A 26,600-nucleotide genomic window follows, 5' to 3' on the forward strand; every position below is an offset into this window, starting at 1 on the left:
GAAAACATTCAGGCACAAGGTGTGTGACAATTAGTGATACCACACTTATCATTTCTCCAGAGAGTATTCTGTATTTTTTCAGAACTGTGTCTTTCCCTAGACTAAGAGTATTTTGATTGAATGAAAGTCTCTTTTACTGTCTAATGCTGCACACGCCCTACAAAGGAGAGACAGAGCCTAAGGATGCTGTTTCACAGTCTGTTTAAACAGATGTAATTCCTCTTTGCTGCCTCAAAGGGACTGCTTTCCCTGGCACTGACTGCACATTTCCATGTTTCCTCTCTCTTCTTGTACCAGCGTTATTATGAACGTTAGCAAGAGTACAAGAAAGCAGTAAGGCAGCCCTTTTAGCAGAGCAGTGTCTTAGACCAGTTCAAAACACTTGGGAGACCATAACATATAGCAACTTTTTACAATTTTTCCCATGACTAAGGTAGTTAATATTAATGCCATATAATTTAACACAGTGTAAAATACGTAAAACAGATAATGAAATTACTGAGAGAAATAAGTTTATTTAGAACTTGGTTTAAAATGCATTTCAAATGAAAGCAATCTATATTATTTATAATTGAAGTAAAAGTCCCATCTCTTTAAGATTCCTTGTCAGACTAAAATCTTATGCTATCATAACTGGAATAGCATTTTGTCTGTTTGAAAAACAATTATACTTGAAAACAGCATTATGTGCATATACTTTATAGGCTGTAATACTAGTGTTACCTGAGCCTTAATTCAGTATTCCCCTAACAAAGGAATCAGGAAATCTGTGAGCCGAAATTCCTTCTGTCCAAAAAAACAGTTGAGAAAGTCAACCTTTCAACAATTGTAAAATGCATTAAGTGTGTAAACTCACTTAGTGCCTTCATTTTCTGACTGTTTAGACTCCATTCATTACCATGTTAGAGTTCATGGGAAAGTGGAAAATATAGTTTTGGCTTTGGCTCCATGTTTGCCCAATGGCTGTACACAATAAAAAGCATAAAAATTAGAAATAAATTTAGCAAAGACAAACCAGTTTGAGGTATTCCCTGTCATTTAAAGGTATCAACACTAAATTTGATGCGGATCAAGATCACAACAAATCTCAGGGTAAGAGTCCCTCTCCCAATTTCTGCAAAAATTCTCCTTTTTAGTTCCCAGTATAGTTGTATATATTCAGGCTAGTTCATGTCTTAACATATTACACAATACCACAACTGACAGTTCCTCAGTATTAAGTATGTGGTTTTTCAACACTTTTTAAAACAACAGTAAAATTAAGCCACACGGAAAGATTCTTCCTTTTATTTCCCTTCATTCACAAACTGCGTTTTATGACATTCCACTAGTCATTGCTGAGGAGACACTCTATGGTAAGCTAAGAGAGGCACATGTCCATTTGCCCAATGTCCTCTTCTCTGTCTTATTAAAATAAGTTGTAAAAAATTGTCCTGTATGAAAATGACCAAACTGATGGCTCCTTTTTTTCTCATTCAGCATATTGATCATTGGCTCACATTATATCAGTATTCAAATTTTCAGGCAAGCATGGAAATAGGATGCACTACATGACCTACATAAGCTCAGAAAGGTCCAGTGCAGATCCTACAGGACACACGGCACAATCTTACTACATCACCAGTTACCAGATGTATCTTTTTCTCTTTCAGTATGACCTTGGGATGACTTTCTATAAGCATGGTAGTTTGGGAGGATTAAAGAGGTGAGGGTTGCAACATATTAAGTCAAAATGGGCATTTTATTAACTTCATAAGAGAACAGAGTGCAATGACGTTCTTAAAAGTCACTGACAAATGCCAAAGAAAGGGAGAAGGTGCTCTTGAGTGTTTTGTCATAGCGAAAGAGCCAGCCAGTCACATCCTTTCCACAGCAGCAACAGTGTTGTCTACTTTAATAATATTAAACTTCCAAGCAAGTAGCTTCTTTAAATGCAATTTAGCTGACAGAAATGGAGGGGGGAAAAAAAAAAAAAAAAAAAAAAGAGAGAGACTGTAACAAAACCCACCAAGTTCTCAGAAAACATTGTGGTGGCACTTAATATTCTTCCATGAAAACTATTTGAAAACAAAACTGGTTTAGCCCGCTGGTGTCTCAAATAGCACAACACACTAAAACTTAAATTATGAATGTGCCAGTAGTAATTCTCTAGTTAAGACTCAATTTTCAGAACAGATGAGAAATGAATAACATATTAAGCCATTTGAATTTAGGAAGTAAAAGAAATCCATTTGGTTAAAGAGTTCGTATCGGTGCTGAATATAAGCTTAAAAATTCTTCACTCAACTAATCCCTTGGGATAGGTTAAGAGAACGGCATACTGCTTTTGTCAAAATCTTGTAAGATCAGTAAATCAGAAATTCTTATGAAAAACTACTTTTGCCTGCAAAAATTTAAACATATCACCTGTACTAGATGTGGAAGAAGTAAAGACCAGTCTATTACTTTAGAATGTTCTCACATGGCCATGAAAACCTCATTACACATTTTCTAGGAAGGATGGAACTGCTCAAACCCTCATTTTTTAAAAACATGCTGCTTTCTAAATACTGTAATGCGGCTTATCCTGACAAGCTCCATAAGGACAGAGGCTTTTTGTCTTGTCCCAGGCTCACCTGCTCATTTAACCACAATATTGCCTGTCAATGATGTGTATAGAGCAGTGTCCCTTCATTATATGGTTTAAAATTATGAAAAAACACGTGAAATGTTCCATTCAACACATTTTGACATAGTTTTGTTCAATGAATCAGATGAACATTAGAACATCTGAAGCGCAGCTGGTGTAGGACCAACCTAAGAAATATATGTGATTAAATTGCAAATAGTATTGTACAAGAAGCACAGATGTGGAAATAGGAATGAATATCTCCAAGTCTACCCACCATTACATGAGTAGAACATGATTAGAGACTAAAACCAGGGCAGCTCATGACACAGGTTGGACTGAGACCCAACATGGCAGGGGGGGACAGGGCTTCCACTTGCACGTTCCTCAGAGGGACTACAAAGTTTGTAAAGGCTTGTCAGATGGCTCCTGGTTTGGTCTGGAAAAGGGGAAAACATGATCTTAGGGATGGATCCCAAGAAACTTGAGGTGTTTCCAAACGTTTCCCCAGCCACATACTGTGAAGTTATCTGAAATGTACATTTACCACTGCATTGTCACAAAGCATTTATGGAATCAGGACATCTGAGTCCCTTAGCAGGAGTCTTTGAAAGCCCCATCTTTAACTTCTTAGCTTTGCAGTGCTTTAACTAAAGTGTTTTTATCCAATACTACAGGAATCTGTACAAAGTAAATTGGAACTATTTTTTGTATTAATTTCAAAAAGAGCAATACTATAATATAAATAAATGCAAGCAAGCACAGCATATTTTTTCTGCTGAATATATAAAATATAAGCACAATATATTAAATATAGATTTAGCTAACATGAATAACTATCTCATCTTAAAATAAGAGAAGACACCTTCTTAATCCGTGTTCACTCTGCCATCTGAGCAATTATAAAAGGAAATACATATTAAAGCTGCGGTTCTAAAATAGTGATAAATCACTGAAACCTGTAACACAACTGTCCTAGTTTTGGCTGGGATAGAGTTAATTTCCTTCTCAGTAGCTGGAACAGTGCTGTGTTTTCAATTGAGTATGAGAAAAATGTTGGTAACACCTTGATGTTTTAGCTGTTGCTAAGTAGTACCTACTCTAAATCAAGGCATTTGCAAGGTCCCCATGCTCTGCCGGTGAGCAGGGGCACATGGAGCCAGGAGGGAGCAGAGCCAGGACAGCTGACCCGATCTAGCCAGAGGGATATTCCATAGCATAGAACATCATGCTCAGCATACAAATGGGGGGACTTGACTGGGACATCAGGGACTGGCTGGGCATCTGTCAGCAGGTGGTGAGCAATTGTATTGTGCATCACTTGTTTTTTTTTTTTTCCCTTGGATTTTATTCCTCTGTCTCCCTCTCCTCCTTATTACAATTATTGTTGGTTTTGGGGTGAAGGTTTTTTGGTGGTTTTTTTTTGTTGTTTTGTTTTGTTTTAATTTTATTTCAATTATTAAACTGCTTTATTCTCAACCCATGGGTTTTACGTTTCCCCAGTTCTCCTCCCCATCACCCTGGAGTGGTGGTGAGGGAGGGGAGTGAGCAAGCAGCCATGTGGTACTTAGTTGCTGGCTGGGGTTAAACCACGACACCACTTCACCAGCTTCTCTGCCCTTCTCTGGACATGCTCTAGCACCTCAGGACCTTTCTTGCAGCGAGGGGCCCCAAAACTGAACACAATATTCGAGATGTGGCCTCACCACTGCCAAGTACAAAGGGATAACCACTTCCCAAGTCCTGCTGGCCACACTGTTTTGGATACAAGCCAGGATGCTGTTGCCCTTCTTGGCCATCTGGGCACACTGCTGGCTCACGTTCACCCAGCTGTCAGCCAGCACCCCCAGGTCCTTTTCCTCCAGGCAGCTTTCCAGCCACTCTGCCCCAGGTCTGTAGTGTTGCCTGGGGTTGGTGTGACCCAAGTGCAGGACCCAGTGCTTTGCCTTGTTGAATATCATGCAATTGGCATCAGACTACTGATGAAACATATATCAACTTTTCACATTAACTATATAAAAAGTGTCCAAAGACAAAAAAAATTCTGACAAAAATCAACGAAGTAGTGAAAAAAAATTATATTTCTACACAAATTCTGATTTCAGTATTATCTACTGGTTTTACCACTCAAAATTAGTCTGGAGTTTGCAAAAACACAAAGTAAATGCACCAAAGGGAAGTAATTGAGGAATACCAGTAAAACTGAACTAGTAGGCCCAATGTATATCAGATACTTTTGGATTTATTTAGTGATATTAAAAATGCAAGCATAATTAATATAGGAAAAGGATTATTTATAAATGAATTATATGTAATATTTTCAGAGATTCTTATAAAAATAAGGTAAAATTACAGAAAATTAATTATTAATTATAAGCAAACCTAAAAGTTTTGGTTATTGTAGAGAAGGAAAGCACTAATATGCTTATTTAAATATACTTTTAAATACATAACATTTGCAGAATATACAGATATGCAGAACAAGCACAATATGACTTGTACCTAAGTTTAGCTACATAGCTACATCAAGGCCTTGAAATATTTTGAGTCTACCATTGACAGACAAAATATATCAAGACCAAAGTTGTTTAGATTACTTAAGATGATAAATGAACTTTGTACAGGACATGAGTTTCTCTTACTGTGTTATTAAGTTAAATGCTACTGTGATGGGTACTATGCCTCACAGAAGGCTCTGGTGCCCTTTACTGACCTGCCAGTTGAGACTTGACAGCTCTAAACCTTTTTGGGATGTACCTGAAGCATAGGATCAGAGAAAGACAAATGAGCAGCAGCTGTTTTTAAGAGGTCTGGTCAGAGTTAGAGCAAAGTGGGATGGTGGAAATCCAGCATTACCCACCTGTCTGTTGCAGATCTCATCTCAGGTTAGATGGGGCACCCACCAAGTAAATTAATTTTTCCAGGGGAACAGCCCTAGAAATTTCAGGTTATGTGCAGATATTAGACTGTTTGTTGTTGAAATACATCAGCCAGGGGGAACCTGGAAGCTCAGTTAAACAAAACCAAGTAAATCTGCAACAACACACCTGTTGACAGGCACATAAACTCCTCCTTGTGTGTGAAAGCTTAAGGTGACCCAGCCTCTGAAACTGCTATTGTATCTTTCCAGCATGTGTCTGAATCCGAAAGGGTTAAGTGATTTGTGAAGCATTTTGACTAAGACAACGTAACTACCTTACATGCTATTAGCCCATAGCTGTAACTATAGTGTGACTATAGTAAGAGATGAAATCAAAGTGACTAATAGCTTTCCTTTGCAGATGTGTCAGGAGTGTTTCCAGCTCTGTATATCTTCCTGCAATCAGATATGGCATTAAATAGCATTTTCTCTTTATTCCCAGACCTGCACTTTACATGAATCCTGGCCAGCTTCTCTTTGTTAAACAGCTCCACCCACTGAGGCTCTCACCAGCAGAAATGGATCTTAGCTGGGTCATAGATCACAAAGTCTGCCAGACACACATCCAAGCCTTAGCCTTGTAAGCACTTTCTCCCTTTAATCACCTTAAAGCTAGGCCCTATGAAAGATCTTTTGCTAATCTACCCCAATAAGTACAGGACACCAGGCAATTTTAAAAAGTTTTGGGTTTTTTTCTTCAAAGATTCTAGAAATACATAAAAACTTATACAAGGATTTTTTGCTGTTACAATGCCATTTGTAGCACTTGTCTGAAGCAGCACTCAAAAGTATTAAAAAAGTAATAAAAGTAATAAAGAGGCTTTGTTTTAAATCCATCTGCAAGGTGGCTACAAACAGCAGAAACGTGCTGCTGAAGAGGAAGGAGCAATTGCTCTTGCTGTTTGAAAGAAGCAAGGCTAACAAGTGTAAGAGCAGCCAGCTACCCTAAGAGAAAGAACAGGGATGAATGCTTCATTCTCTGAAGTGGGAGTCATACAATCATGTCAAATTAGGTAAAACAGTGAATAAAAGGGAAAAGAAATCTGATAGAAACAATTTTTCCTATCTATGTGACAGTGAACGCTCTGGCCATACAACATGGAGTGTATAGGAACAGAGTGAGCTATGACAAAGAAAACAATCAGGAATTAAATACTGCTTCAGTGTTTATCCAGACCAATTATTGAAGCCCTCTGCAGGGATCCATGGCCCACAAAGCAGTTCCATCTGTTCTTAAGCTAGAAGCAATATAACCATACCTGTGAAATATCAAGCTCACACTAAAAGATCTCTCTGCCCTCACAAAATGAGACTATTTTGTCAGACATTCAGTAGTCATGGAGTAAATCTCAGCTTTACTACCGAGGTGGAGAGATGTGTGAAAGGAATGGTCCTGTACCAAAAGGCAGAAAAAAAAATAGTTCATTTGCATCTGTTTAATTTGGACTTGACAGGCTCTTCCCCACTGAAAAGAAACACAAGAGAGGAAACCATTTTGGCTAAGGTAATACGAAACTTCAGTCCCTGAACAGTAATTTGTCACAATGAATGGCTCTAGGTGATTGATAAATGCTACTTTTTTTGGTAGAAAAACTATTTTACTATGTTGTCTCACTCTCACTTCTGGTTGACAATTTTTTCATAAAGGGTCTGGCTCTTACTTCAAATAAGCAAAGATGTTCACATTATTTCACAAATGAAAGAGGCAGAGGGGCTTGTTCACATGAATAATTGGCAGGATTGAAGAACTTACCTTCACTGAAAAACAACAGCAAAAATGAACTCATTGTTTGGATATATATACCTGATAAAGGTCTTCACCAGTTCTATATTTAGCAAAAGGCGTACACTTACAAAAATGAGTATCAAAGCAAGTTAGGTGTTTCATGCACTTTCGCTCTTTATCCTGCCTCCACATTTGTCCACAGTGGAAAATAACTGGACTGCACCAGGGCTACCCCTTAACCAGGAGCAGAATGTGTAAAGGAAGCAGCTGTGATGCTCATCATGAACCACAAGTTTGGAAGGATGTTTATGTCCCACAGTCCAGATTCAGCCACAGTGATCAACATCCATGACTTTACTATACCTGTCCAACTATCAAAAACAGGCGGTGACTCCTAAAAAATTGGTGCTGTTACCGCACTACTTCCCAGTACATCTATTATCATGCAGAGATTAAACTCTCTTCAGGTTTCTGATAAGCATAGTAAAAGACCTGAGACTGGCAGTTTTCTGACTTCTTTTCTTTAGAAAATATTTTTGCACATGTAAAACAGAGACTCGTATGCAAACAATTTTTTTCTCTCGCAGTTCCTGGTTGTATTACACAGCATTACTAAGTTTTAGCTGGTTTTCTAACATCACTTAAATTTATGCATGAAGACAATGATTGCCTCCTTTTTTTGTGAATGGCAGGTACGTTTTGGATTATTCTGCAAGTATCATCCTTCATATATGCTTACTCTTGCCTTATATTCTTCCCAAGGCATCAGTTTTGGCCACTGCCAGAGACAGACTAGATATTTGGTCTACGCAGTACAGCTGCTCTTTTGTTCATTTTTAAAAACAGAGCTAGAAAATTCTGCATAAATTTCTCTTTGATTTTTGTTGTCTTTGACAGCAAGTGTTTAAGCTTCATCACATTTTAGCTATGTAAGTATTTTTTTTCTGAAGAGAGGAATTTAACACATTCTCCAATATTGTGTAGTTATAGTGCTGACTCCACTGTGAAAACTGCAGTGTCAGAACCACTGTTGAGGGAGCAGTAGCAACTTTCCCCTCAGTAGTATCAAAATAGCACTGTTCTTGTGCTGCTGCAGATTTCAACATAGCTGGGAAATAAAAAATAATACTGTTTACATCAGCATAAAATTCAGTCTTCAGTATGCAGCCAGCTGTACATAAAAATGAGGAGAATTATAAGCGAAAATGAACATTTACTTGAATCAGGTCTTTAGCAACCACACAAACACGCACAGCCTGAAGTAGTGTTGACACAGACACCCTTTCAGTGCAACCCGCATTTGTTCAGACCCTTTCTAGCAAAAGGCAGCTAGTCTAAAATCAGACATACCGACACAAAGTTTCTGTGCTGACTGGTTTTAAAGAAAAGAACGTATAACTCTATACCAGCAGAGTTTAATCATTGATTTAGTAAACTGATTACTGCACAAACTACCCACTATTGCTTTTGGGTGATTATATGCATACTGAGGAAGACGCCATTTTACTTTCAGCTGGGGTAAATGCATAATGTTAGTGCCTATTTATACAGAAAAGCAAATAGGCAACTCGATTTATGAACAAAATTAAATATAATACTTTTAAAACACAGTGAACTTCAGGCATAAGTGTTTTTCTTATTCCAATGTCTTCATTCCAAAGTAATTTGCATTTTCTTGCTTATTGCTTTTGCTCTTTTCCCTTAGTTTATGGTTTGATGTACCCAGAAAATTTTAAGTGATTTGACATTTTGACTACAGATTTTAAGCATTGCTTTACCAAAGACTAAAACAACATTTAACTGAAATATTTTACCTACTTGCAACTCCTACTTTTTCTTTGATTTATACTAAATTTGCTAATAATTTGTCTAATACTCTTTAGGTTCTCCATCATACATACAACTTGCTCTCACAGCACGGTTGGATCTTTACCTAGTCACATTCCATGCCTAATGCTATATTGCCATCTGTTGACCAATTTAGCAGTTGTAGTACTAAGACAAGACACTCAAGAACATAAAAAAAAAAGCTCCTGAAGATTTCGTAAGTTTAAATCTCAATTTTGTCATTTTGTCTTTACTTCTTTTTCTCTATCAAGGAAAAATATTTTTAAATCTTAATATTTATCCTCAACATTTATTAATTTAAAGAAAGAAAAGCATTAGGCCTTCAAAGATCTTCAAAAGGCTACTTAAGGAGACTGTTTGAAATAAATTGGAAATAGTTTGGGAATTAAATTGCAAGAGAAACATACTACTACAATGTCACATTTTTCAGTTTCAAAAGGTGTCCAAAGGGATCAAGAAAATATTGCTGCAGAAAAAATGAAAATAAAAAGAGGTCAAAGTGTTTACTATGTGATTCATTATTCATGTGTTTTTGGATCACTTTCAGTTTAAACTTAAGTACAGATGAAAAAGCAACATGTTTGTATAGGATAGTATTTCAGCTGGATTTAAAAGGGTGCAAGAGTTACTTTTATCAAAATGTACAATATCGGCACAGGCAATAAGTCCTTCATGCCTGCTTCACTGGGCATCTGAAAAGTGTATTTACCTCTAAATGACAGCATGTATAAAATAGAGTACGTATTACATTTTTATGCCTCAAAGGAGATCTGTAGGATTAACCTCAGAAATAGTGGAAAGCCTTGAAAAAATCGTGATCATGAGCACCATATATGAAAAAGGATTATACGAAGTCCTTAGAATAAAGTAATTTAAAACCAAAACTATTTAAAGAATTTATACGTGGAAGTCTATTTCCGAAAAACATGAAAAAAACAACTTTGATATAGCTTATTTTTTAATATACAAGAAAAGTATGCATGGTCTCTATTAATATAAATAAAAGTGAGAATACTTTATATTTTATACAGCAATATACAAACTAAATGAACTCAGTGGCTTAAATATTGCATTGTGGTGCTGACTTCAAGAACTTACATGGATATAAGGGTTTCACACAGTCTCTGTTTAGTGACTCACCTTTGAATCATCCAGTTCCAGCTTTTTCAGAGACTTTCTGACATAATCTATGAAGGAGGACGATTTGGAAAAAGTTTTTCCAACATGTCGATCACTGCAAATACAGCATTGACATGCAGGCTTTTATACATCGAACAACAGAAATTTACACATTTTTAATTTAATATTTTATTCAGGAGAAATAAATCAGCTAGATGGCTACTACTGCTAAGTTAGTGACAATTTTCCTTTTTTCCCCTTCTACTTAAACCAAAACAAGCAGGCTAATACTTGAGGAAATTTCCAGATACAGCAACTGTACGATTATGGTTATAGTATGATTATTATTTTACCTAAATATTTAAGACTTAGTTGAAGGCTGCTTTTAATTTCTTCCCTAGTATTTTTACTTCCCTATATGAATAACAGAATTCTTATTTCTGCTGACAGATATTTCCTTCTATAGTACTTCTATAATTTTCTATAATACTGCAGTAATTTATTTACCACCAACCACTGGACTGAGCAAATGCCAAGTTGGAGTAAAATTTCACATTTGCTTGTTACTTTATGTTCTTACCCTCACAATTTTTTTGTCACTAAATGATGCCAGAATTTTCTCCTGTTTACAGCTCAGTTGCTTGCTTTTGAAGCCAGCCAAAAATGCGGATAGTTCCAGAAAATACGTTAAAATAATGCACAAAAACTTAGAAAAAACATATAGGAAGACTGAATCTTAACAGACTACTTACATTTGTTCTCTTCTTTGTGTTTAAAATATCTTGGCGAAAAAGCACGCGATTTTTTTGTTAGTTTGAATTTGCTTTCTTGACTGTGTCCTAACGTAATTCCTCTTCCAGCCATGCAGCAGGGGAGTTAAATTTTCAGCTACAGAATTTTCAGGTACTGAATTACTTGAGAAGAAATACACTCCCCCCTTATCAGTGGAATACTGAATAGAAATACCTTAGTTTAAAACTTTTTCCCCTCTCTATTTTTAGCAAACCCCCTTTCTCCTTATTTAAAGATCAGAATTAACAACTCCGAGTCAACAGAAAGACGCCACTCAGTGTGCAGTTCTAACGCTGTTTAACTGGCAAGGACCCCAGGGGGACACATCAAGAATCATTTCTAGCGTTGTATTTAATAATTTAATAAACAAAACTAATATGTAATTAAAATGTACTTACCCATTTGGGCTGATGGAGTCTGAAAATCAGTTAACGATTACGCTATTCAGATAACAATTATGTTATTCTTTGGAAGATGGGCATCTGCCTCATAATCACAAGTCACCGGGATAAAGATACTGTCTGGGTCTGGCTGGGATGGAGCTACTTCAGAGCCCATATAGTGCTGTGCTTTGGATTTGTGACTAAAACAGTGCTGGTAGCACAACAGTTTCAGGTATTGCCCAACAGTGACTGCACAGCATCAAGACCTTCTCTTTCTTCCTCTGCCCCCAGGAAGTAAGCTGAGGGTGCAAAAGAAGTGTGGGAGGACACGGCCAGAACAGCTGACCCAAATGGACCACAGGGATATTCCACACCACACAACATCATGCTCTGCAATAAAACTGTGTGTGTTTGTGTGTGTCCTTCCATTGCTTTTATTTCAAAAGTATAACTTTAATTACTTCCTCCAAATTACACTTCCTTTAACAAATGAAACATATTATCATCTATCTCACACTTTTTTTTTCCTTCACAGTTTAGTAGACATGATTTTATGTGTGGTATTTTATATAATTTTAAAATAAATAAGCATTTCTTTCAGGAGTTTGACCTTCCAAAGGGTCAGCTGTCTGACTCTACATTTAGCAAAAGATTTGGGGATATCTGCATTAGCACTTATTTTAGATTAGAAGAGTACTTCTGAAGTGAATTTTCTGGGTTTCCCCACCTCTCATGCTTTGGTTCATACCGTGGAATAGCATCAGAGCTCAAAAAATGGGTTATTTTCAAATTAAACTGGAATGTGTGCTTCTGGATATGATCCAAGTGCTAACAGGCAGACATCCCACAGAATTAGACAAAATCTAACCCAACTGCAACTCCAGAAAAAGAGTACAGTGCACATGTCAGGTCCTCAGCACCAGCTCCCCAGATCCCATCCTACAAGGGCACAGTACTTGCCTGCGCAGGTATAGAGGCAGTAAGTTCTTTACAGCCGTGATGGCCATTGAGCTTTCAGCAGTTTTTCTCAGGACAAACAGAAATGTATTTTTGTCCTCTGCAGTATTAAAGCTGCCAGGACCTCTGCATAACAGGGTAGCCCGGGATTGTGTTGACTTTTTAGTAAATTTGCTGTCACTTCTCTGGTGAAGATACGTTTTACCCAGGTATCCAGTACCAAAGAGGACCAGCTCTGGGTTAAAGGAAAGGCAATACCCTTGTGCTGTGAATTTAGGACGAAGAAATCTATCCTGCGTATTAATACCAATACGTACATAAGTCTGATGAGACTGACTCTTACACCCTTCTGCTTTCTAAGAAATGGTTTCTCTACAGAATAGAGGTGGAAGAGAATCAAATCTTTGGTTCATATGCTATGAATTCAGAGCTTCCTACCTTTTGATGACACCATAAATTTCTTCTATAATAACCTGAAGAACAGCTCGATAAAACAATGATTCTGTAGGTAGCTGCAAAAAAATTTACAACAGCAAGGATTTAAAATTGGCATTGAAATTAAGATCAGAATAACAAAACCGGCATTGGCTTCCTTAACAACTTATTGGCTTGCATGCTTTACGACCAGTCATAACAGGTTTAAAAGGACAATTTATTAATGTTCCTGCATCCAGTTAAAATTACTTTTTTGGGTCAGACTCTAACATAACCATGAATGCAAGAAAAGAAAAGAAACCCAAACTCTAAAGTAATAGTTCAAAGGTTGGCAGAGGGAAAAAGAACAGAGGAAAAATGTAATGATCATGATCCAAATTCTACTACGCAAAATAAATATAACAATTTACCTAAGCTGTTTTAAAGACAAAAGAAGTAATTCCCTAACTGACTCACCATACACTGTAGTCTAAACCATGCAGAAAGTACTGTGCTCATAAAACCAGAACACACTGAAAACTTCGTACCTTTGTGTATGAAAAGTATGTTTGTTTAAAAATAGTTAATGCTTGCCAATTAAAAATTCACAGCAAAATGCATTTCCAGTAAAAGACTACTAGGGTCAGTGGGTTTATATATGGAAAGAGGAGGTCTCAGCCTTGCCTTTTAAATATTTGCACAGTCGGTGTCCACCATACCCAAAAAGATAACTTGCACAACAGTAAGTCAAAGTATTCACAGGGAAAAAATACACAGGGATTAAAAATGAGAATGATGATGTTTCTAACAGGTTCAAGCTTTTGTCATAACAATTTCTATTTTTACATTAGCTGATAAAACACTAGGATAGAGTGATCCAAACCAGGGATATCTGAAGGACATTTCTACTGAATTTATGTATTAGCTGAAAGACAGTGAAAGAAGTTAGGAAGGGTAGTTTAATGCCTTAAATTTTAAGCGGTGCCTTTTTTCCAGACTCTTAATTGCCAAAAGAAAACAGATTCACTATGTACAATCAAAGCGATAAAAATGTGATTTCATGATGACACATGCTATCTATCAGGATTTGATGTTGTGTATGCTAGTATTTTAGACTCCAGAAATGCACAAGTTCAATAAAAGGTCATGGATTAAGAGCATTCAAGGGGGAAAAACATATTTTATCTTAGAATGGCTAAAATAAACAATATTACTTACCATTTGGCCAACTGCAACTCGCTCCAAAGCCTTTAAGAGTGAAGGAATTAAATTGCTGATATGTTTATTCTTTATCAGAATATTTTACAAAACACATTGTATAAAAGTCAGAGGAGACGACATTTTAAAAGATTAATGGTGTGACATAACATGAGCTTGCACACTTTAAAGTGATAAAGGGACTTATAATCAGCTCGCTCCTGTTATTTTAGTTTATTTATAGCAGAAACATGACAACTGACTGTATAGAAATGCATGCAAAATTTTCTTGTTCTTCTTAGTATTGCAAAAGAATTTCAGAGGTTTACTTTCTGTGAAAGTGCTAAAAAGAAATGCATTTTTCTTGAGTCTGTTCCTACCAAAATACAAATAATTCACTTTGCATATTCAACTATTTTAAAGTAAATATTAGTTCAACAAACAATATCTTTAAATATTTAGTCCTTAGTACTCAGACAAATTGACCTACTGTATGTAAAGTTAAATAAAATAAAAACTTCAGAGAGACTGCCGTTTAAGATACTGCACATTATCTTTCACTAGATTCTTCATACCATAAATCCTGATGTAGGTGTGAGAGTACTTGATTTTTATGATCCACAGTGACAAAGAATGACAAATAATTAAAAGCATGGAATATTTTTCCACAGTTGAAAAGATACTTTTGAAAAGTGCCTACAAAAATTTCAACCACATATTAAAGACTGCAGTAGAAAGGAAGATAAAAATTCAGTAAATTATCTGACACTATCACAAATCAGACAGCAAACCAAAAATGCCACACCACTTACAAGTCATTGTCACCTTTAGTCCCCAAACTCCACTACAATAAGTAAGACTGCTTGTCTCTCAATCACTCACTTCTTCTCTAGTTTTAGAACTGATCCTCTATTTCAGACTGTTCTTCAAACATGGTCCAGGTAGCCGCAGTTCCTCTGTTCATGGCTTTGGCCGACTATGAGGTTTGGCTTCTGCTGTATAAGCTATAGCTCTCATTCCAGCACATATCTGCTGCTGCTTAGAAGATGGATGTGTGTTCTAACATGTATTATAAGGGTCTGAAACTGAAAGTCTTGTCCGGAACCTTTGGCCCTTGGCACTTCAACCAATTTGAATGACAAGTAATAATGAGCATCAGCAATAATGCTGAGTGTCATTGTTCAGCAGACTCAGTTTCTCTTAGCCAGCCATTACCCCTAGGAAGATGGGCACCTAGCTGCATTGTGCTGTCTCCCTTATATCTCCTAGAACGCAGGGAAAATCCTAGTCATAAAAAATGCACAGAGAGAATTACAAACATAATAACAGTATAAATGCTTGGTGACACAGAAGAACTCTTTGCCTTCTGTGACTGTTTAAACAACAAAAAAAAATTAATTGCCAAATCTCTGTGATTTCTGAGAAATCTAAAGTAGATATATATGGCACGATCAGTACTGTCTCTTAGGGGTCATTTGCTCACAAAATTTATCTTGCAACCATTGTTGAAAAACAGCCCAAGATTTTTCTTTCTATAAGAAATGGAATGGGAAAGGAAATAGCTAATGTGTCAGCTGAGGAAGAATCAGTATTGCATGACACTGACAAGAAAAAGACAAAAAGCAAATCCCTTTTAGAAAGCACTTTTTATAATACATTTTGCAGCAACGTCTCTAAAATGAACAATTTTTTTCTTGTACCTTGCCAGGGTAATACATTTAAGCCTTACAAATACTAAACTGTCCTCCTATACTTTCTCCTGATAGCATTAAATTATCATGTTAGTTCAAGTTTACATAACCTTGATACATTAGCCTATACTGAGTCTTTCATCTATACTGTTTTCCATAACACAGGTACAGAGCTAGCAGCAGAGGTTAGCCAGAACCTGATGTGATTCATCTTGGTATCAGAAATTAAAAGTTAATAGAGGAAAGGGATAGTGGTCTTCTGACTGAAAAACTGGTTGAAATTTTCAGTACCTATGTGGGTTTTTTTTTTGAATTGGACAACAGTTCATTGTCCTGTCTTGATGTTAGGTCTTTAAAAGCACTTAATCTCTTGGTGCAATGTTAAAAAGATGTTTCTAGTCTCTTAAGCCATATAGATTTTACAGCTCTTCTAGTTTTTGGAATAGGCAGGTTTGTTTAGGTATTAAACAGTCAGAACATTCAATATTATGAATCATGAAGGCATTGGGGGAGTTACTGATTGCAATCCTTCTACAGTTACCTTGTTCCCCTCTAAGTCCTTGGCCAGGAACTATTACCCTGAGGTTTTTGTTTCAACAAAGGTTTGGCCTTTCTGTCCACTCTTAAAATACATTTCTGTCAATACTCATTTTTTCATGCCTTCAGCAGGTATAAAATATATAAAGCTGGAAGGTCACTACTATTTTTTTCAGATATAATTCATCATGCTTACAACATTAGTGATGTTATTCTGTAAAGTCTTGGATTAAAGTCATGGCTTTAAGATTAGAAGCCAAAAACAATGAAACCTATAACATCTGGATAAAGCTCTCAGCAGGAAAAAGAAAAGAAGGTGAATCATACCAAGCATGCTGACATTCTAGCATTGCGACCACAGCACCAGCCCTCCTCCTTCAAGTACTGACACATGGGAAATCCCCACACTTCATCGGGGCATTCTGCAAAACAGAGGGGAAAAATATCCCAAAAATCACAGCTTTCATAGGCTATTTTTCTCCTACTTTCAGAATAAACAATGTATTGAGCAAGATGAACAGTAGGTAATGGTAACAAAAACACTTAACTGTCCTAGTCCAGTACCAAAACTCATGGTCATGCTATAAAACATGTATTTTCCCCATAACAGATGTTTTTGGTTTATGCTGGATTTCTGATAATTTCACATTTTCCAAAATGATTTTAAGTGAGTGTCTTTTACAAAAATCCACACAAAAAAAAGTGCCAAGGGACAAGATAAGATTTTGCAAATACTCATGGCACCCCATCCCACCCCATGAGTCACAAGCTGTAAGCTGGGAAGTCATTCAGTGTAGCAGGACTTCAGTATCTCTTCTCACTGGGTTCTTCTTTTATCATAAACAGCTTTTAGGCATCACACAGAACAATATGTATTTGTTTATTTCAGTTCTGAAGGCCCACGCTTTGCTGCGAGGCAGAATGTTTGTTTTCCAGAAAAGAGCAGCTGCAAAGGCTCTTGTTTCTTCAAAAACACAGAGAAGCATTTGCATCACAATCTGTGCTCAGTTTGTTTCAGTATCATTTATATTTTGAATAACAATGCAATTCCTCATGTTCAAAACTAATGCAAATGTGGGAAAACTGAAGTACAGAGATTACTTTATAGATGTTCACAATACCCATTTTTAAGTGTAGACAAACCCTACAATGTTTCGAACTTTCATTAGCACATTTATCAGCTGATATTTTAGAATGCTGAATAAGAATTACTACTTTCTGTAAAAAAACAAAACCCCAAATTGGCTAGGATCCTGGCTTTTTTAGCATAGAAAGATGACTGGCGCATACTTAAAGATAAATCATGTAACAGGGTTAAAAAAAGGACAGCAGAAATACAACTCTTCAAATTTACCAACAGTCTGAGATACATACATGTAAGCAAAATTCATTTCATGAAAGTTAAGCAAAGAAAAAGGGAAATAGGAATCTAACTATAAAGATGACCGTCCTTCCCACAGGAAAAACCATCGGTTTTCTAGCAGTAGTCTCCAGTCTTTGCTGATCTCTAGAGAGTAACAGCAAGCAGGTAATCTTCTACATGCAGCCTCACACTCTGCTCTTTTACCCTTAGAAATGTCAGATGCTCTTAGGGGATGAATACTGGTTTTAGGACCATGATTTTTAAAATAGGTTTTTAATTCTGGATAATCAGCAAAAGGAGAAAGGAAATTCCTTTAGATATAAAGATGAAATTTGACAAAACAGACTGCAACTCATTTCAGCACTAGCTACGTACTAAGAATTTGTAAGTTCCTCATGACAAGCTATAAAACATTAATTAACTTCAAGTCTAATTATTAAGTACATGGAATAAACCTTAGTATTCACACTGCAGGGATGGTAACAAGAACTTACTACATACATTTTTTGCAAAGGAAAGAGTGACTGCCATGGTTCCACTGTATGATTCACACACTTATAAGTCTTTCCAATACCTGTGTTACATTATTTCAAAATAAAACTTTTCAAACTGAATTAGAAAGATTAAATAATTTATCTTTTCAAGTAATCCCTTCTACTTTACACCCTGTCCTCTAGGCAAACTAATCATCCATGCAAGTTAAAGTGGCTACCCGCTGAGCTACAATCTCAATATTAGTGCACTGTACTCATGCATAATTCCGAAGATTTTATGACACCTGTGAAAAAGGTAATCAGACAAAGCACCATCTTCATTTAAATTACTGAAACTAAAGTAGGAGAAAAAGAGAGGGAAAACAATGCCCTAACTTAGATTTTTTTGTGTATATCCAAAGTTGACCACATATCTACAGTATTGTCTTGAATTCTATTTATTTTTCCACATTCAGGCCACTCTCAAGCACACTGCTAATTAAAAAAAAAAGCAAACAAAACCGAATTAATATATTGCTAAAAAGTTCATATATTTATCAGCTACATTTTAAATATCTGGAATTTCTTTTAATATCTGCAACTATTTTCAGATATACTTAATATTATATAGCTCACTAATTACCATATTGTGCTTCTATCTGAAAATACAGCAGCTGTTCTAAACTGTATAAATCTCCAAAACCATTCAAGCAACATTTTAAGTAGGGGTATTCTATGGAAGGTGTCACAGCAAACAGTTCAAGTGTTCAACAGCGCATATTCAGCATAGAGGAGTCAATCAGACAGAATTCCTTCCACAAAAAGCAAACAAAAAGGGGAATTCCAGGAAATCATTTGATGAGCTGAACTGAAGCTATGATAGGATATAATCCTAGAACCTATCAATTAAAAAACTATGACTTTACCACTAAGCTAACTTCTTAAAAAGACTAAATTACACATTTAATAAAACAAATTGCTACCAATATTGCACCAAAATAAATCATTGGAAAAAATATTCTGTTACATTCTAGAACAAATCTATAAACCAAACTATAATTTTAATGTGAATCACAGAGGAAGAGAACGTAGGATAATGTTACAGCAGTAGCATGAACAACATGCAAAGTTCCACCCTAGTTCAGCTTTGTGAAACAGGATGGTTCTTTGGAAAACCTACACATAAAATACTAATTAAGGTAGCTTGAGGATACTTGCTGTCCCCATAAATTTGATACATCTGGTAGAAGAAAACATTCTCATCCAAAGCACCCAGTTACACACAGCAGGGTAAGACAAAGTGCAGATTACACAAAAATATATAATGCTGACTAAAACAGAAAAGAACAATTCCAGCCATTAGCCAAGGCACAAATTCCTATTATTTCTCTCTGACTGAATTTAGTAACATTCATAGTTTCATGGAAGAGTTGCTTAAAAAAATAAATATTTTTTATATATATATATATATATATAAAATATACACACACATACACTAATCCTGTTCTTACCATTCTTTTTTGATAGTAAAGAACATTTTTCTGGTAGCCATAACACCCCCTCTCCTTGAAAAGTATTTTAATAGGAACTTTCCAAATTTTCACCACCTATTACCATTACAATTTTTTCATCTCTTTTGAAAAACAAAGGAACTTTATGGATTTTGAAAAACAGGTGGGACAATCTTCTTAAATATCCTCATAGGTTAAGCAATCCTTCAATGGATTTACTGACTCTTCATAAGACCACACAGATGTCTCATGATTAACTCTTCAGCAGCTAATTTCTCACACACCTCTAACAGGCAGAAATGTTATACCCTTTGAAGAGAACATGAAGAATCTGTTTTTGGTTTACTACATACTTGAAATCCTGTGGAGGAGATTAACATTTTGGGAAACAAGTGCAAATACATCCAGAAGCCATCCACAACTGAAAACTATTCATAGAATTTTTCACTCAACACTGTCTAGCAAAGAATACAAAGCTTCAGGTCTACATTGGTCAAAAAGTTTAAATTTAAGTAAAATGTAGTGTCTCATACTTTATCATCAACTGAACAAGACTAAATTTTCTCTAAAGTATGTCAGATTACCTTTCCACTTCTGGGAACCCAATACTACTATTGGTTTTAATATTTTGGCAGAATTAAATTCTTAATTCTTACCTTAGTCCTGGAAGTCATGTGTTATTTCCTGTCCTCTATTTATTTAGACCTTTTTGTAAGACCTTCAGTGAATTGCTCTTAAGTTCTGTAGAGGAATTGGATTTCCATTTTGTGTAATTTTTTTAACACTGCAATAGTAGTGGCATATACCATTTGGAGCACTGGTACGACTTTGAACTTTGTTTGTATAGGATTTTTTTCCCTCTCTATTCAACTTCCAAATGAAAAAAATGGCAATACATATGGACATTTGGTACACGGAAAACATTATACTGAGTAGTAAAAAAAGTATAAATTACAGCAAATATATATTTATAATTAGATCAAGTACAAATTCTCTCATTGTGATTCAATTCTGACTGGATACGGAGAAAAGCTTCAGGCGAGCCTTATTGTTGTTACTGTCCTATTCACAGACGCATTAAGACTCTTACTGGCTCAGCGGCATTTCAAAGAAATTTTTTTAAGAGTTGTTTAACTAACAAAACAATTAAGTGCCACTAGGAAACAGGATTTTCAAAGTATAGAACACTGAATGTTTTCTATTTATGTTTCCTTTTTTTGGTAGTTACAGAAAAAAATATCTGGCAGCAGAAGTAAGATGAAAGGATTTTACTAGCTAATCCTTCTGTATGTGCACAGAGGTTTCCAAGGAAGTTCAAGAGAACAGGACAAGCTCTCCACTATTGTTAATATTAGGTCTTCCATAGTTCTTAATCTCTAAGTAAGATACTACAGTTACCAGTGTGTCAACATTTAAAATTCACTTTGCACAGCTTTACAGCACTATACAGTTTCTATGAAACAAGAGGATTGACAGGTTTTATTCTTACTAGACAAATAAGCTTAACTAGGGTTCCACGTGGTCTTGCAGTTTCTAGTTTATCTTCCTTTGCTAACATTTCATGAAAACATATTTGCATTTATGCTTCTCATCTTTTTACTTTCTTGCAACTCCCAACTGTTATGAACTGCAGTTCCCAATAATACAATTTAAGTTTTCTGCTTTACCTCCTGGAAGAGATAGTTTTATTGAAATAATATATTGAACACTATTTGTTAAACTCATCCTGGCAGAAACAATCCAAATTTTGTCATGAAACAATGCCTATCCCAATGGTTAATGGGTAATTTATGAAAAAGAAGAAAAATGAAATCAGGGATTTGTTTCACTTCCGTGGTACAGTATAAATGACTATAACGTTTGTTTTGAAATTCTTAATCTGCTCTTTAAAAAAAAAAGTAACACAACTAAGTTATGAAAAATGGCAAAGTACTACAAAATAGAGGATTCTGACTTTCTTGAAATGCAATTTATCTTCCTATTCTATTTTTAAGATTTTAAGATATTCTAGTATATACATAACAACAATAGAAGATACTTATTTTCTAGTAATAAAGGTCATCAGATTGTAAATAGCATGTGGCAAAGAGAAGGCAGAAATATCCTTTTAGTGCACAGGCTGAAGTTCCTCCTCTTCTCATTGTATTTTGTTTAAGAAATCACATTCTCCTTCAAAAAACAAACATTGCTTATTTCATTCTTAAACTTTATCTTAGGCAATTTATTATTGAAATGTTGTGAAACACCAGACTCTTGATTTTTTCAGTGTGAGAACATAATTCAAGAGAAAAAAAGCTTATTCTAACTTAGCACAGTTATGCTGACAGTACACCCACAGCTAGTGCTGTAAGAAACCACTCACATGGTAGTTTTTAGTGGCAGGTATCTTACAACTTCCTTTAAAAATTGCCATTAAGACTGAAATCAGTTTCTGTACTGAACTTCACCTATCATTTTTTGTTGTTTGCTTTAATACAGAAATATATTAATGATTTGAGATGATAATATAAAAATGTTTAAGAATTTGGAATGTATTTCAAAATGCTGTAAGCATTATCAGTAGTTCCTAAGAATACCATTCGATGAGTTGTCATTGCAATATAATCTTGTCAATGCTAAAAGCTTAAATATATCTTTGTCTCTTACAACTTAAAAACTGCATTAGATAAAAACAACTACCTCTACATTTATTTATGAAGTGTGATCAGTATCAGACCATATTCCAGGTAGCAATATAATCACTCAGTGTAGAAGTAGTCTTAAGAGAACTTAAATTTCCTTTCTATATATATATATATTTTTTTTTTACTACATTAAAAGTCATATCTCCTACTCATTTGCTATTATTTTGATATTAACATGTATCTCAGCTGATTCCTTCCTGATGTCTTAGGGTCTCAACTTTGTCCATCCTCCCAGTCTATACCCCCCAGTTTCCAGATTCCACTACAGTTATAAAGTATAATTCCTCAATTTGCCTCTCTACTTCAGTGTATGGTTTAGGTATTTAAGATGGTAATTCCCACAGCTTTCAAAGGTTTTATTTGTTTGGGTTTTTTTGGGTTGGGTTGGTTTTTTTGGTTTGTTTGGTTTGGGGTTTTTTTTTTCCCCCCTCCCATTTTCTCAGTTTTAAAGCATGAGAAACCTGGAGTTCAGACAGTTAACTTCAATTAATTTCCAATTAATTTTAATTAACTTCAGTTGCCTTTTTGCACTTCACATCCAGTGCACTTCAGTGTCTATGATTTCCTTATGTGACAGTGAAAGAAAAAGAAATAAGTAAAAGAAATGCAAGACTATGTGAAGGATCCATTTTAAACCACTCCTGAGCAGTTAGAGAATACTCAAGGCAAAAATAATAAGAGAGCAAATGGTACAAAAAAGCCACAACTGAAGATCAGGCACAGCTGTTAGTGTGAGGTACTTGTGCAAGGACTGCCAAGCACATTGAAAAATCACTGTATTAATCATATACCAGTTGCCCCACAATGATTTGGGATTCTCGCCAAAGACAAGTGGATAAGGGTAACGTGACACGGCACCTAAAACCTGTACAGGCCTGAATCCGCAAGGCGGGCACTCAGATCTGCTCTTCAGCTATCTACTTCAAAAAGCAACACTTGACAGATAACCATAGGAATCATGTCCTTGCTTGGGTAGTTCCTGGCATATTGATGGCCAGATTAAAGAAAAAAGCTGTAATAGACAGGACTAAATTACTCCCTTTCCCCTTGTTCCTATTTATTCTCTGTCCCATCATTCCTATTTTAGTATTTGAAGTTGTTAGAAAATCAATGTATCTTTGAGTGTATGGTAAATGTCTAAAATGCATCTTTACCCATATAAAAAGCTGTGATCTAATAAGTGTTGGGAGGATCTCCCTTCTGTCTAACTAGAGCCTTCCTTCTTCCAAGGAATATAGCCAGCATGCCTAGAAATGTAAAACTAAAGGGGGGGGGGGGGGTAGAAGCAGGGCATGTGAGAACTGTAAATGGCATTAAAAAATGTAAATTCATTTCCTTTCCTCTCTTTGATTTTTTTATTTCAGATTCATCATGGAATCACAGAGTCATTTAAGTTGGAAAGGACCTTTAAGGTCATCGAGTCCAACCATTAACCTAGCACTGCCAAGCACATGTCCCTAAGCACCATATCTACAAGCCTTTTAAATACCTTCAGGGATGGTGACTCAACCACTTCCCTGGGCAGCCTGTTCCAGTGCTTAATAACCCTTTCAGTGAAGAACTTTTACCTAATATACAATCTAAACCTCCCCTGGCACAACTTGAGGCCGTTTCCTCTTGTCCTGTCTCTTGTTACTTGGGAGAACAGACCAACCCCCACCTGCCTACAACCTCCTTTCAGACAGTTGTAGAGAGCGATAAGGTCCCCCCTGAGCCTCCTGCTCTCCAGACTAAACAACCCCAGTTCTCTCAACTGCTCTTCACAGAACTTTTGCTCCAGACCCTTCACCAGCTCCGTTGCCCTTCTCTGGATATGCTCCAGCACCTCAGTGTCTGTCTTGCTGCGAGGGGCCCCAAAACTGAACACAGTATTTGAGGTGCAGCCTCACCAGTGCTGAGTACAGGGGTACAATCACTGCCCTTGTCCTGCTGGCCACACTGTTCCTTTATGTTCTTCATTTTTTTAATGAATCAGATTCTTTAAAAATATTCGTACTAAAACGTTCTTTGTAGAGAGAGGGATATTCGCATCTATTACGTTGAACACAGTAACACATGATTAATAACAGAAATACATTACTGAAAACTAAAGGAAAACTTGAAGGGCAACACCAAGTACAAGATGAAGAAATGGTTACCGACAGCTTTATGTCGGTACTGGCATCTCAGCATGGGCCACAGCAAGGTAGGGAGGGACCCCCATCCTTCCTGACTTGTTACTTCTTGAAAGGCCCTGCATGCCTCCTAATCTAGGCAGATCACAGAACCAGCGCGAGGATGGAGACAAAGAGCTAAGGCTCAGAACTGGCTCAGTGAAGAAGCGGCCTGGTCTCCCCAGAGAAAACATAGTTCATGCTAGTACTACCAACGGACCCAGGAATTGCTGTAGAAGTTGAGAGTAGTAGCTGTGACAGGAAATTAGAGTAAGTTCTTTGCTAACACTATCTTAAAATATTGCTTTTTAGACCTATTGCTTAATTCTAGGAACTTAGCACTAGTTATACTAAAAATCAACACGGAAACATGAAACTCCATTTCAAACACCCAGTGAATAAGAAATAAACATGGCCTTTGATTTAGATATATAGTGTATTAAATATGATGCCATTTCCATTTATATGATGATTCAAGAGACAGTAGCAATTTTTCAAAATGCACAAACCAAAATATTTACTACTAAAAAGAACACTATATTCTGCTACTCAAAAATTTAACTTTTAAAATAATTTATTTAATCATATTAAAAATTCTACATTTTAGCAAAGTGCTGATTACAACTGTATCAACTGGAAGGGAAAACAACCCCTAATTTTTAAGTTAAATTACCTGGAAAGAATCTCATATTTACTGGTAAACATGGTAAATTTATAAAGTCTTTTTAGCACAAAAATAAAATGAAATTACAGGATACAGAATCCATAAACTGCCCTAAAAATGTATAAGCTAAAGGAAGAGTATTTTTATATTTAAATTCTTTATACTGTGATCGAATATTTTTCTCAACTTCTTATGTATAAAAATCTATTTTCTCAAACTAGAAAATGGAATATCCTGCAGTTGCCTTTAATAAACTCCAAACAAAAGGGAGATGAATTTCAACACTGGCAAAGTCTGTTTTAGACACTAGACTCGTCTACCTTTTTCACTTAGAGAAAACTCCCACTGAAGCCAATTACCACTTTCTCATACTACTGGACATCTCTCATAGCACTCAGGTAGCAATGCCTGACACAAATTTAAAAAAGCAAAAGAACTGATATCCTAAATCAGACAAATCCCATTTGCAAAGTAGGAGAAAGAGATATAATATATGCACAGACACAGTATGTAGCTATCCTTATATATCTTTTAATGTAACCAGTAACATTAACAGAAGTATATTTTTTACCATCTACTTCTAATTCTCCTCATCCCAGTCATCATTAACTGCCAAATTTATGTATTATCTTAGTGGAAATAAGTCTTCTGTAACAAACACGAGATGTGCCCATGTAAGAACTGTAGGAGTGGATTACCATTATTATAATACATCACAAGTCTTCTGCACAACAAACTCTGTAACGTCCAAGTTGGAATTAACACTCAAAGGTCACACCAGACATTAGATTTTTCTCACCGAGGCCTTGAAATTGCAATACTCAGTGCAGAATATTATGCTTAAAAGGAACCCTGCTGAAGTAATTCAAATACTACGAATTGTATAGCCTACTTAGATGCTATAGACTGAAGGATTCGAACATGCACAATTGTGTATTTACACTGACATTATGCTACAAAGACGTGTAAAAAGGCAGTATCCTAAAGTGTATAAAAAATCAGTAATCTTCACTAAAACTGGAAGACATATCAAATAACTTTGCAGAAACTGTATTTCAAGATGGACAAAGTTCTCTGAAGTGCTGTATTTGAAAATGGCTTGTACTTTCAAAAGCAAACTTTTTTCTGTCTTATTTCAGTTTGAAAGATCTTTTCTATTTGCTCTCCCTTGTCAAATAAGACAATGTGTTTATTTGCCTAGTTTGGTATAAAATGCAGAACGTAAGAGATTTTATGTTGAAACAATCCATTTTTTTCTGTTTCAAAAAAGGTAAATAGACAATTGTCTGATACTTTTTTTTTTTTCAGAATACTATTATTACATTCCTATAGATGTTACTGAAATAAGTGGTATATTGAACATATGTAGTTCATCATCTTCATGATATTTTGTTTCCAGAGGATTCATGTTAGAGTCCTTAATAACTGCTGGAGAAACAGGCATTAGTTCACATACCATAAGCTCTCTGCTCTTGACAAACAAAGGCTGTCACTATGCACAGACTCTGTTCTTACAGAAGTCAGGGAAGGAATTACCTTGTTCACACCAGCAGAAAATAT

General features: G+C 35.9%; 1 protein-coding gene across 5 annotated transcripts in view; it reads right to left on the reverse strand.

Annotated features, from left to right (window-relative positions):
- Positions 1–26,600, reverse strand: part of METTL25 (methyltransferase like 25) — an 89,693-nt gene that overhangs the window by 31,533 nt on the left and 31,560 nt on the right. For 4 of the 5 annotated variants that reach the window (XM_037387460.1, XM_037387459.1, XM_037387456.1 and 1 more), the window contains exons 6-9: positions 16,520–16,614; positions 13,986–14,015; positions 12,792–12,865; positions 10,243–10,336 (exon numbers count right to left, since the gene is read on the reverse strand). In XM_037387460.1, coding sequence (XP_037243357.1) covers positions 10,243–10,336; positions 12,792–12,865; positions 13,986–14,015; positions 16,520–16,614 — 293 coding nt within the window. The remainder of the gene's footprint in view (positions 1–10,242; positions 10,337–12,791; positions 12,866–13,985; positions 14,016–16,519; positions 16,615–26,600) is intronic. The other variant, XM_037387458.1, reaches the window with a different exon arrangement.

Source organism: Falco rusticolus, chromosome 5, assembly GCF_015220075.1.
Source record: "Falco rusticolus isolate bFalRus1 chromosome 5, bFalRus1.pri, whole genome shotgun sequence".
Classification (NCBI taxonomy): domain Eukaryota; kingdom Metazoa; phylum Chordata; class Aves; order Falconiformes; family Falconidae; genus Falco; species Falco rusticolus.